Raw genomic sequence first — 14,209 nt, forward strand, 5'->3', positions numbered from 1 at the left:
CTCTGAGAAGCCACTTCCATGCATTCTTTAAGAACATTCTCCAAGACAATTCTTCCATGAATTCTTTCCAATCAGTCTTATTTCCACTGTTCTCGCCCTTCTTTAAACTCTCGTTGTATTTACAGTCAGGGATACATAATTGCTCTTAAATTTTATCTCATTTATTATATAGATGTTATTTTTTTTTCTCCTCAGCAAGATTATAAGTTTCTAGGAGACACAGGGCATCGGTTGCCCTTTTTTTGTACTCTCCTCTTCCTGAAAATGATGTTGAACACATGGTATTGTATAAATACTTGTTGATTATTATTCACAATAATCCAGAAATGCTGTCATTTACTGAGCTCTTACCCTGTGTTAGCTACTCTACTAAATATGTGCATTATCTCACTCAGTGTTCCCATCATGTGAGTTAAGAACTATCATGCTCATTTCACACACACACACACACACACACACACACACACACACACAAGCTAAGGTAACTTGTTCAAAATAATCTAACTAAAATACAAAGTAAAGCAGAATTCAAACCCCAGGCTATTTAACCCCATTATGCTGCACTGCAATAGCAGACACAATACCTAATCTCAGATGCAGTGAGGTGGAGATAAGAAGGCATACATAGACTGTCTGGAGCTTTCTTAAAGGACAGAGAGTTTCTCCTCTTCTATGACAGCAGCTTTTTTTATATTTCTTCCTCCGTTTTTGAGTAAATAATTGGGTAGGTTGTTATTGCCCGTAAGTGTATTGCAAAGGAAATAAAAGATTGAGAAGGATTTTTTTTTTAATTTTTTAATGTTTCTATTTGTTTTTGAGAGAGAGAGAGAGAGAGAATTAATAGGAGAGGAACAGAGAGAGAATCCTAAGCAGGTTCTGCACTGTCAGTGTAGAGCCCGATGCGGGGCTTGAACCCACAAATCGTGAGATGATGACCTGGGCTGAAATCGAGTTGGACACTTAACCAACTGAGCCACCCAGGCACTATTCTAAAATAAGATTAACTTATTCATTCATTGAATGTTTAAGAGGCTTCTGTACTCAAAGTATGACTTAGAGACCATACATGACATAGAACTTGGATTGGATCATTAGTGAGCTACGTTTTGGAATGGTAAGTGCTGGAAGTAGATAGTAGGTTCAATCAAGTGTCACTGAAAAGGAGAAAGAGACTACTTCTGGCAGAAATCCAAGAAGAATTCATGATGGAGACATAGCATTATTCGGTCCTGAAAGCATAGGTAGCATGTAGACATTCAGAGACTTACCAGAGGGGAAGTCTATCCAGAGGCACAGAAAAGAAACATAAAATAAGTCAGCCTGCCTCACTGGAACAGTATGCAAATGAAAGGGAGGGTGAGAAGTAATTGTTAGGGTGAACTAAGTCAGGATCATGAGGGCTTTGAGTGCTAAGCTGAAGAGGCTGGACTTGATTCTGTGGTCATTGGGTGCCGTGAAAAGGGTTGAAACAAGAAACTAAAATAATTACATTAATCTAAAAATTAACTAGATGTGTGTACAGTAGATTGAGTGAAGGAAAAGATGGGTGGAGGGGAGACAGGAATAGAGTTAAAGATTGGATTAGTTTGGTGACTGTGGAAACGAAGAGAAGGAAGCAAGTACAAAGACATGGCTGATGATTGGGCGGCTGATGGACAGTGGGGTCAAAGGAAGGCAAAGGATGGAGGCTTCTGAAATCTGACCAATTGAAACTTGCTAAGTAGGAAGTAGGGAAGGAGCAGATTTTGGAGAGAATATGATGTATCCCTTCTCAGTATATATTTTCAGTTTTGAAGGCCAGGAGGATATATAAGTCAAAAAGATACACACAGTATTTCAAATTAGGCAACTATAAACCTGGGACTCAATGGTCATGGGCAACAACAACAACCAAAAAAATGTGTGAAATTGGAAGAATTGACGTAAAAGGTTGAGTTGTAAGGGTAGAACAGGACATGGTTTGGCAAAGAACAGCCATGACCAGATGCCAAGGGATGTTTAAGGAAAAATGCTAGCCTTTAAGGAAACTAAAAAAACCACTTGTCTGTTTCATTCATAGACCAAAGTTTGGAGGGAAGTACTGCACCGGAGAAAGAAAACGCTATCGCTTGTGCAACGTCCACCCCTGTCGCCCAGATGCACCAACATTTCGGCAGATGCAATGCAGTGAGTTTGACACCGTTCCCTACAAGAATGAATTCTACCACTGGTTTCCAGTTTTTAATCCAGGTAAGGAGCTATGACAATATATTCCAGATCTAGGGCCGCAGCCACCACAAGAGAGACCACAGAATGTCTGGGATGCCCTGCAAAGTTCAATAAAGAGAGGATTGTACCATGAGGAGTTTTATACTTCTGAAAATGGAAACACGACCTGCTTAGGTTGATCAGCAAATGTTGAAAGCTGAATATATCCAACTCTGTGCTGAGCTCTGGGGGAGATAAAAGAGAAGCTTATCAAACATGGTGGCTCCCTTCAAAACATGGCGCAGCTAAGCAATCAATGAAAGTACTTGATTACTGATGAAAGTGCTCATTGATGAGAGTGTGAACTGACTATAATTTTGGCAGAAATTCAGAAAAGGTCATTGTAAGTTTGGACTAATTTCAGGGAAAACTTCTAAGGAAGTGTTGAAGACTCTTAAGCATGAGAAGTCTTACTACTGGAAGAAGAAAAAGGGAAGACATTTAAAATAGAGTCAATAATTCCATTTGACAGGAGAAAAGCACAAGGAAAAACAGGATGATAAGAATGCCTTCATCAGAAATAAGTGAGAGCCAGCTCTGGGCCAGAAATAAACTTTTTTTTTTAAAGTACAGGACAGTATAAGAAGGGTACAAAATAAAATGAAGTAATTAAAGGATGCTCATCAGGGCGTGGTGACATAACTGAACTGCAGAATGGGACAACTTTGGCAATGCTACCCCTGTATCAGCACCAGTTACACCTTCTCTCCTGAAAATGAAGAAGAATCATTAACCATTAGCTATAGATTGGCATCAAAAAATATCTGTGCAGTGTGTTATTATTCAAGTAGAGAATGAAAGAGAAAAGATTTTCCTGAGCTAAGGAGATTTGAGTCAGGGAGTAAAAAATAACTAACCAAAAAATTTTTCATGATTTTATTTTATTTTTTTTTCAATATATGAAGTTTATTGTCAAATTGGTTTCCATACAACACCCAGTGCTCATCCCAAAATTTCATGATTTTTTTAAGTTTCTGAAAACACAAGAGAAATCATAGATGTCAGCCAGTGAATGAAAATTACATATGTGGACTGTTAAAAAAATGATATAGTCAATTGCTTTTGAAGGAAAGACTCAGCGGTGCTTTGCCCGTATTGGGTCCCCAAACTACCCTGAAGGCTTTTGGTTGTCACGAGCAATGTCTTCTCCTTGCCCCCACATTGTTGAGCATCATTCATTGCTCTAGGGGGATGAGTCATTTGGTTACTAGTGCAATTCAGCTTCCTGTTCCTGGCATTTGAATCCAGCCAAACTCATGTGTGTACTCATGTACACACACACACACACACACACACACACACACACATACACATACACACACACACACACACACACACACAAGAAACTAATGATGAAAGATACTTCCAATTAGTACCATCTATATTTATATTTTTGACATTCTCTATTATGTTGGAACTATTTAGGACAGTAGTATTATAGACCCCAAATGAGCAACCTTCCAGAACTAAGATAGCATAACTATCCCAGGGTTGTGACAGGGTCCACCCCCTGCCTGATGCAGGGTGGGGATTGTGTGTGCTGAACCCTGACAGCTTGAGTAGCTGGGCTTAGAATAAAAAGATTTGGTTTGGCTTGGCTTTTCCTTTATTTAAAAAGCGTTTGTCGTATGCCTCCATATTACATAGCAGAGCAATGGGTACTAAATAAATGAATCATGAAAGCAGACATAAATTTCACCCACTTTGGAGTGGTTAGTTTGCATCTGTCACTGATGTTGAGGCTGATCTGAGGGAATTAAGCTGAGTGTCAACACTATATACCTGGGCTATCAGCCTCCTTCTCCATCCTGGTGGTTTTCTTGCAGGCTCCTGTGCCATTATTTAAGCATAATGACTTAGCTGCTCACCCAAGTAGCTACTACCTTGATCAACACACTGATTTCCTTCCCTTATTAAACTCTAACCTACAGAGTTTTTATTTGTTTAGTTGATGGGCACCCCTAGTAGAGAGAAGTATACTTGGTTGTTCATGTCAACAGCTAGGTATGGAGCATTTATTCCAGGCCAGGCATTGAGCACTTCCCCCTCCCAGCCTTACCATTAGAAGTTACCATTGGATAAAGTAAATACACAGCAGAGTATTCAGCCCACACAGTGGGAGGTGTTAAGTGTCTTGGTAAGTGACCTTCAGGAGATGCACTAACTAGCCAATGACAGAAGAGTCATAGATTTAAACATTTGGAATAATCGTAGAAACTCCATCAAATCTTGTAGTTTTCGTACTCTGCTGCTTGGAATCCCAGGGCTTCCCAAAATGCTTGATTCTACTTTCATTTTTCAAAAAAAAAATGTTAAACTGGCATTTAAAAGTGCCATAAAGAGCAATGCTTACACTCAAAATTATTATATATTAAGTTTTAACATATGAAATGCCACAATGCTCTAAGTTACACAGTCAAATTGATTTGGCTTTCTGCACACCTTAAAATAAAAGTCTCTCATGAACATAATTTAATTGAAAAATATCCTGGGATTGTAGGTTGAGTTTCTTTAACCTGTTCTCATTTGCAATTGTTTGTCTGTATGAGTCAAGATTTTTCAATATTGTGCAACCAAAAAACTCACAGAAAATAATTAGATGCTGCAGCCAGTGTAAGTCTGTAACTGCCATCCATAAGCTTCATTTCAAAATTTTCTGTTTATCTTAATAATTTCTTTAGATCCCACTGACTTATTTTTAAATGCTATGTACTTGAACTTACAAAATTTATGCTTAATAAAATCCTGACTTTATCTGTTTTATTTGCAAGATCTTGTTTGGAAAAAGAAAATTAATTATTCTGCTTAAAAGATTTGAAAACTGCTAATCTAGATCAACTTCCTTTCCAATATAGACATTCTCTTAACCAACACTCCTGCAAAAAAAAAATTATCCAAACTCCGTTAGATCACTTTCATGTAGGCACTGGTATGAAGAGCTGCCACGATCAACTGCATTTTCTGAGACAGTATTTATATCAGCATGAGACTCTGTATTGTCTCACTTATCCCCTCCCCACCCTTACAGGTAAAGAAGCTTAGTCTCAGAGGAGACAATGACTTATTTAAGGTTACAGGATTTTATATAATGGAGCTGGAATTGAAGCATAAGTCTAAGAAGCTGATAGATAGATAGATAGATAGATAGATAGATAGATAGATAGATAGATGATAGATGATAGATAGATAGATGATAGATGTTAGATAGATAGACCTAAGCTAATTTGTATAGATTTCCAGGGACTTCATTGGCCTATGTTAATAGAAATGTGTTTATATCCTGCATCTTCTATTAGGAAATGACCAGAGCCTGATCTTGATGTCATCACTTTCCTGGAATCTCTCTCTCTTTTTAGGTCTTCATCTTTCTCAGACTACCTAATTTAGCCCAAATTCATTTAGGCTCATTTTTCAGTTGTTGCGTCTAGATATTTAAGCCTTATTAATGCTTGAAGCCAGTGAGGTTCCCAGCAAATGTGGAGGGTCTGACGTGAAGTTGAACCACATCTGCTCCTCATGGAATAGGATCCTTCAGGAATACCTTTCAGGAGTTGCTGCAGTTAGGATTCCCTCGGAAGCAGACTCTGAGACAGGAGTAGCATACAGGAGGTTCAGCAGCTGTGGAAGAAGAGGGGGAAGAGGGAAGGAAGAGGGAGTGTGCAGGGGGAGCTGAGCTACAGTGCAGGCTCAGCAGAGGCCTTATCCTACCCCACAGGGCGCTCTGCGGCTGGAACAGGCTTTCTGGGTTTCCAGGTTGAAGTGGGAGAGCCAAACCTTTATGCCCCATGGGGACTGGTCCCTGCGTGTGGTCCTCCCTGGGAAGGAGTGAGTGTCCTTGGTAAGGAAGCTCTCAGGGCTAGTGCTGGCAGTGCTCCCAGGAGCTGGAGGGATGAGTCCCAGCACCTGGGGGGCCTGGGTGGTGTGCACAGAGCTTATTACAGGAATACTTGGGATTTCGAGAGAAACAATCTTTAAAGAGAATATAAGTGTGGGGAGCAACTGGGAGATCGTTTAGCCAGAAGCCCCTGTTTTGACTAGTTAGGGATTCCTATGGCTTCAAGAGAGGAAATGATGGACTAATAAGGATGATGTTTGCAGACACCTCAAAGCCAATCACAACCCTCTTCACCCTCACTTTCCTCTACAGTAGAAGAGGGAAAACGGAAAGACTCAGGAACCCATATGCCCAGGAAACCCAATCCTGACCAAAGAGATAAAGATTGAGTCCCCACTTGGGTAAGGCTTCTGGGAGGGCTTTTAATAGGCACTGACCCCGCTGGCCCTCACCCCCTTACCTTTCTGCCATGCACCCTTCCCCCTCCTGCTGTCTGGGGTACAGCAGATCACACTGCAGCCAGAAAGCTGATGCCCCTGCTGAGATGGCTGAGCAGGAAGACTGGAAGGAGGAGAGATTTATACTCCTACTGATGAAGTTTTGGGGTGATGGTGGGGTCCAGAGCTGGTGGCCAAGAAAGAATTCTTGAAGACGTCTGGTGCAAAAAGGTGATTTTATTAAAGCACTGGGACAGGACCTGTGGGCAGGAAGAGCTGCACTGGGGTTGTGACGGGTAACTCATTATAGACCCTCAGGTTGGAAGGGGGTCAAGGATAGAGTAAGACTCTAAGGTATTTTGGAAGCAAGGTTTCCAGGACTTTGAGGGGCCAGTTGTTGCTAGGGAAACACCACTTATTACTGTTTAATAAAACCACAGTCATGAGACCCTTCAGATGTATATGGCGGGGGGCACGGCCTAAGCTTGGAGTATGATTGTCAGCATATATCTTGGAGCAGTTGAGATAAAGGAAGTAGACTTACAGGATCCTCGAGGTTGGGATAATGTTAAGCTAAGATTCTCTTTTGCCCCCAGCAAAGTGTCATCATCAAGGTAGCTGAACTCCTAGAGGGAAGTCACTCTGCTGGTCTCAAAGACTTGTCAATGGGCTGTAGGCAGTAAGGAAATTTAATTTTTCATTTGTGTTAGTTTCCCACATCACCATGGCAAGCACTTAAACCCCTTCCCTTTGCTCTTGGGCAGCCAGGAGTGTCCGAGGAATATCACACATATTCCACCTGGGAAAGGGGGTGTGTGCCAGCCTGTATTTTGCCCTGAGCTTCCCAAGCTCACTCATCACTGCCTCTGAATTTCCTGTCATGTGGGAGAAATAAACTCCTGTCTATTTAAGACAAGGAAGCAACATTTTTCTGCTCTTTGCGATGAAACGAATTCCTAACTGACAATGAGAATGGCTTATATTAAATTTATGTCAGTGTTTGCTCTGTGCCAGGCGCTTCACTCAGTATGGTATGTGCATTTTCCTGATTTTATCTCCATAAGAAAATCCTGTGAGGAAATTTAAGGTTTTGACCCAATTTTTACGGACATGCTAATAGATGTAGAGAATTGACTTGCCCAAACTCAGACTCTACAGTAGAGCCAGGAGGAGTTAGCCCAGGCCCAACTCCGCAGCCTAAATATTAACCAGTAAAACAGAGACTGTGATTAGCCTGTGTCCTTAACAACAATGCATTGGGTTTTGAATTTTACCTAGGATGATGTTTCTATTTTAAAAAACAGATGATTTCATGGCCCAGGAATTCTGGTTGGGGGTAGATGAGCCCCCAAAATTATTTGCATTATGATGAATGCTAGGTTTGTTCAACTAATCTGTCTTGAATCTTTGAAAACCATTTTTTTCTCAACATTTAAGCATTATCACAAAATTACTATATTTCTCAAATAAATTAAATTGTAATTCCAAATGTAGTATCACAATTCTTGAACATCATAATCAAAAGATAACATAACACAAAAATTTATAGTAAATAGAAAGTCTAAGATATTAGTGAAATAGGTTTAGTTATTTTAATTTTTTAAAGTTTATTTATTTATTTTGAGAGAGAGAGAGAGGGAGGGAGGGAGAGAGAAAGCAACAACGGGGGAGGAGCAGAGAGAGGGAGAGAGAGAATCCCAAGCAGTCTCTACACTGTCAGTGTAGAGTCCAACGTGGGGCTCGAACTCATAAACCATGAGATTATGACCTGAGCCAAAACCAAGATCAGACATTCAACCAACTGAGCCACAGAGGCACCCCCTAGGTTTAATTTATTAAAAAAAAATAGCTCTGTTCTTGCTTTTTATACCTCCATGGTTATTGTAGAATATATTAATTTTAATACCTTCTTATGTTTAATTAATATATATTTTGATATATTTAGGGATTGTAATATTACCCTATCAGAAGGTAAAAGACTATACAAGTTTAGACTAGCCAAAGTTACAGAGTCCTGGTAATTATTTGAGTTTGGGTTGAGCTTTTGGTCAGGACTTTTCATATATTTTTGTTATTTCCTCCAAGCTTATCTAAAGGCTCAGCTCAGCTGATTAAACTGAGTTTCTGCCTTAAGTTAAATATTTCTTGTTACAACAATAAAACATTTTAAGTTATGCCTTTTGCTTCAGGTTTGGTATTTCTTAAAATCTGGAAAGAAACAGCAGGTGTGTGTATAACATGCATCTTCTGCTGGTATAACACATTTCATAGTCTCATCAGACGTTACTTAGAAAACACAAGTTCAAATATAAAATTAAAAGCCTTAAGACAGCGACACAGATCATTCGACCACGTGTGAAGCCCTGGCCAACTGCATGGGGTTCATACCCATGGGGCCCTGCCTGCAAATGGACTTTAGAAACTGGGCTTTTTTAAATGGTGAAACTCCAGTAGCAATCTACTTACGAACGTGAAATGCGCCAAAAGTTTTCCTTGACCTAAGAAATATTTTTTATCCTTCGTACCAAGTTTTATCTTTCACTTCTAATGACCACTCTTTAACATCATTATCCAAAAATGTTGAGCCATCCTGTTTCACCGGAATTGAAAATGCAACCTTTGATTCAATAAGTTCATTCAGCTACCTAAGCTTCCTTTGAGAGGATTAATCAGTGTAAGGGTGAGAGTTCACCAGTAAATGAGTCTGAGAGGTTTCACTTAGCTGAATTATAAATAGATTTGAAAGCTCTTGAAAGGTAGAGAAAAAAAAATCTATGATCCAGACAAAGGGATGTGTCAGGACAGATGAATAAACATGAGACAGTGAAAATACTCTGTGGATGTTACAGGATCATTGAGGCTGATGTCTGGGACAGACTCCTGAGACTCATGATGACCATTGAGAACTAAGAGTGTCTTTTGCTACCCCTGTCTCCTTCTGCAGAGCCCTATCATAGATCACCTAATGGCATGCCCAGAGTGCCATGAAAAACAAAGGCCAGCGGAGAAGACAGGGAAGTGGGGTTCAGTCTTCTAAAATGCTGAAATAGCCTTGAACCTTCAATTCCCAAAGGCTGCTTTCAAGTACAGGGCTCTTTCAGGCCTTAGGCACCCCTATCGGTCGTAGGTATGCAAGTTTGGGGAGTCGGGACAGGTGGGTCTGTAAGCTATTATTGTTGTTGCCCAAAGATTATTTATTAGATTATTCCTAAGACACCAGAGACCACTGTGCTTAGATTCAGGGGAAATTTGTGTTTCTTACATGAAGCATACGTCAGCTAGCCTGTCTAACCTTGAAGGACGTAGTAATCCCATACTGCACAAGCAAAGTGAAGTCTGGAAATGCGGGCCTCTCTCCATGGAGATGTGTTATTCTCACAGAAGAAAAGAGACCTTTCCAGTGTTGCTGTCTGAGAGCCAAGACATTATTTTTGAAAGGAACGTATGCTTCTTTAAAAAAAATGCAAATGTGCATAATAGAATGAAATAAAAATAAATTCTCATCCCATCATGCTTAACTTACTCCTTAGAGGCAACCATTGTTAACAGCTGGTTTTAGTTTGCACACAAATGAAATCATACTTTGCCAATTCTGCAGCTTTTTTTATTCATTAGCAGAACGTCATGGCATTACAGCTTACCTCATTTCTCATAGTACTGCACAGTGAGTCTGTGAATATACTAAACAACATTATGTAAATACAACTAAATTGATTTGTCCTTTTATTTCTGGATAAAACTTTCATTATTTCAGTGAATATCCTTGACTTTTTTTTGTTTAGTTATTTATTTATTTAGAAAGAGCACAAGCAGGGGAGGGGCAGAGAGCGAGGGAGAGAGAATTCCAAGTAGGCTCTCTACTGTCAGTGTGGAGCCAGATGCAGGGATTGAACTTGTGAACTGCAACATCATGACTTGAGCCAAAGTCAGACGCTTGACCACCTGAGCCACCCAGGTGCCCCCGCATCCTTGACTTCTATCACTAAGGTCAAGGTTCATTTTTATGACTGAGTTGATTATCTGTCAGGATTGCGATGATCTCTTTGCCACTTGGTCCAAAATTTTCTCCCTAACAGTGTTGACCTTTATCATGTTTGTTAATTAGTAAACATGGGTTAAGAGCCTTTTCTAGGTATAATGTCCTGCTAGTATTTACTAGGAAAGGTTAATGATAATAACTGCCACATTTAAATAACCACTCAATGCCAAATACCTCATTGGAGATTTTAATATTATTCTCTGCCAATCCCCTCTGTGCAGACTGAAGGACTTGGGCAAGATGTGAGAGTCAGGGCTGAGAACTGAATCCCTGTGGATCTAGCTGCTAGCTGGTCAGCAGTAGCTGGTCAATGCACAAATGACTGAAGTGCCCTGGAGGGTATGGCAGTTAGGTTGAGGAGCTTGTAAAATCCATAGTCTTGGAAGTGTAGAGCTGTGAGGACCTCAGTAGTTATTGTATGAGTGGAACATCTTGGAACCAGGTCCACAGTGGCAGTAAAGGGAGATCATGGAGCCACTTACTGACCTAGCAGGATCTAGAATTTTTTATGCTACAGCAACAAGACAGAAAGTGTTTAGAATATAGTGAAACAAAGTGTGAATTTAGTGCAGCATTGATTAGAAGTGGCATAACAGAATAATCTAAGGAGAAGAGGCTATTTCAGGAAAGATTTGTCTGTGTGGGAATGAGAGTTGAATCAGCATTACAAAATATGTGTCTTTTGGCTGCTATCATGGTAGATAGCAGAGTGTGGTGGGGCAGCTGCAAGGACCTTTAGAATTTATTGAGTTCATGATACGGAGGTGAAAACAACAATAATAACTGCCATTTGTTAAGCACTTACTGTATATCAAGCTCCATGCTGAGCGCTTAACATACAATCTCCATCTTAACCCTCACAGTTACATTGCAAGGTAGATATTATTACCCCCATTTTTTTTGGATGAAGAAACAGAGTCACAGAAAGCTTAAGTAACTTTCTCAGGGAAATATTGGACTTTCATGAGCTAAAACTTTTACATATACTCTCTGTAGAAATAAATGGCTCCAGAGTCTGATGATTCTCACTATATTTAAGCCCTGTGTGAAGATATTAAAATGGAGCCCCATTGGAATTCTACCAAGTTGGCACCTCAGATTTGATCTGTAAATAAATGCATTGCCTAATAACATGAAGAGCGGATTCTTTAGAGAGCTTATCAAAGACATTTGTCTTTTGTTCAAGAAAATTCTGTGTCTGTAGGTTAGAGGCTAGTAAAGTGGGCTCTAAGCTAAACCACCAGGTTTAGCTCTGCCACTCAAGCTGTGAGGTCCTGGGAAACTTAATCTTTTTATGCCTCATCTATGAAATGGTGACAATAACAGCATAGGGTGATTGTGATTGTTAAAATGAGGTAGATAACCACTATGAAGAACAACCAGATCTGGGAAATAGTGTGCAAGTGATATATTGGCTATTATTTTATTAAGCAAAATTCCTCTTACCTCACTATATAAATAAGAGTAGTGAAAGGCCCTAGTAGTGTTTTCCCCTGGGGAAGGGGTCAAATAGCACAAGTCCAGGGAGAGTAAAATGAAGGCAAACATTGGAACTTTAGCGTTCTGGAATTCATTGCAACATCTGCCACTGGATGGAGATGTACTTGCTAGGAGGACCCATTTATGCAACTCCTGGCAGTGAGTGCCTTCTTAAATTTTGTGCCATAGGCCCCTCTCTGGTCCCAGGCCTTCCCTGCAGGCTGAAACAGGTAACTCCTATAGAAAAGCTCCAGAACTCTTCAGGGCTGCTTTCTATTTTTGCTTTATGTGTCCGAGTACAAAATCTCAAATCCAAATTCTAAAGCTCAAATCAAAGTCTTATTTAAAAGTGTTTCCCTGCCTCCATCCTTCTACTTAACTTGTCAAGTATTTAATAGCCCTGTGTTTCATGAAATGATTCCCTCTACTCAGCACACCTGGATGGATGTTTCTGTCTCTAGGAGGGCAGAGCTGTGCCCAGGAGGCTCCCTGTAAATACTGCTGGCTCAGTTCAGGCAGTGACAGAGCTAATCACACTGCCAGGAATGAAGTTTACAATAATCCCATGTCTTACCTGGTCCCGGGAGTTTTCTGGCCCTTTTCCATTGACACTTTGTGCTGTGATCTCTCCAACTCATTTGGATTTTGTTCATTTTCTCAGACCACCTATCCACTGCTCGTTGTATAAAATGAGTTAGTTGTTCTTTATCTACTTTTACCCTTTTCCTTTAAGCTTTAAACAGATGCTTTTGACCTCTGTCTAAAGTTTGTCCAGGGTTTCAGTGTTTGAGTTTCTGCTCTTAGTTATACTTTTATTTCTTTACCAAATGGATCATTGCATCCTCAAGAAGCCATGCCTAGGGTTGAGCACTCTCGCTTTGCATTTGCCGCCCATCCAACATGGGTTGGGTCCATGGCCTGTGGGTGGTCTCATTGAGCCCTAAGCTGGTCTTACCATGAGGAAATTCAAGGATTTCCCCCAATAAACAGCTCCAAAAGGGGTTATCCCCTAGAAAGACCTTTCTGAAAAAGAAATTCTCAAGTTTTTCATTTGAAAAAAAAGAAACAAGATGTAATATTCAAAAGAAAATTGCTATTTGAATTCTTCTTATACATGTATTACCTATTAAAAATCTTAAGGAAATTTATATTTTAAAAGTTATCTATCTTTCTGATAACTGTAGTTACCTGTGTATAGGTACATATTTTATTAAGTAAATCTTTAGAACCATTCCTGTGCTAGAAATCACCCTATCCGCATTCACAAGGGAGTAGAAAATTCAACCCTAGAATGCGTTCATTGTAGGACCCAGCATGATGAGATAGACCATTATGGTAAACCATTATAGGCTTCAGCTTCAGCATAAAAAAAAAAATCAGACTTTCTGTTTCTCTGTGTCTGTAAATCTGTGTCCAAGGACTTCTCGGATTTGAGGAGAATAAAGAAAGATATTTGTTGGGGGTAGGGTCATGATTGTGGCAGTGGTGTTAAGTATGGAGTTGGCCCACTAGGAGGGGACTCCCTCTTCCCTAGAGGTCCACTTACTTCACAGCAAGTAGTGGGCAGGTGTCATGCTTGTCTGGAGTCATACAGCACTTATTGCTAATATTTCTCTTCTAGATTAACCCCAGAAGCGCTGCATCTTATTTTTACAAGCCCAGTTCAGTGTTGGATTGAAAAAGATCTCATCATTTGTAACGAAGGGTTACAATCTTCCCAATTTAATTTGTTGTAAAACCCTTTAACTGGATAAAGAAAAAAGCCTACATTTCAGCATGCATCACAGAAAGGTGAAAGATGGGAATTTCCAGATGAACAACACTTGGGGGCATTGTATGTACAAAAGAATCCTGCAGGAAGGGTGCTGAGCTAAAAATGCTAACTTGCAAGGATTTGTTTCTTTTTCACTCCAGCACATCCTTGTGAGCTCTACTGCCGACCCATAGATGGCCAGTTTTCCGAGAAAATGCTGGATGCTGTCATTGATGGTACCCCTTGCTTTGAAGGCGGCAACAGCAGAAATGTCTGTATTAATGGCATATGTAAGGTATTGGGTATGTTTCCTTCATCTACAACTTTATAAAATCATGATTTTTATTAACTTAGGAAGTCAGATGTTCTAAGCTTTTGCTTTCATGATAATTGCACGTGGTCTGGCTTTTATATATGGT

General features: G+C 40.0%; 1 protein-coding gene across 1 annotated transcript in view; it reads left to right on the forward strand.

Annotated features, from left to right (window-relative positions):
- ADAMTS12 (ADAM metallopeptidase with thrombospondin type 1 motif 12) overlaps positions 1-14,209 on the forward strand; it is a 348,871-nt gene that overhangs the window by 245,808 nt on the left and 88,854 nt on the right. The window contains exons 12-13 of the mRNA XM_047864323.1: positions 2,060-2,229; positions 13,952-14,085. Of these exons, the coding sequence (XP_047720279.1) occupies positions 2,060-2,229; positions 13,952-14,085 (304 nt within the window). The remainder of the gene's footprint in view (positions 1-2,059; positions 2,230-13,951; positions 14,086-14,209) is intronic.

The sequence above is a fragment of the Prionailurus viverrinus genome, chromosome A1 (genome assembly GCF_022837055.1).
Source record: "Prionailurus viverrinus isolate Anna chromosome A1, UM_Priviv_1.0, whole genome shotgun sequence".
NCBI classification, from domain to species: Eukaryota; Metazoa; Chordata; class Mammalia; order Carnivora; family Felidae; genus Prionailurus; species Prionailurus viverrinus.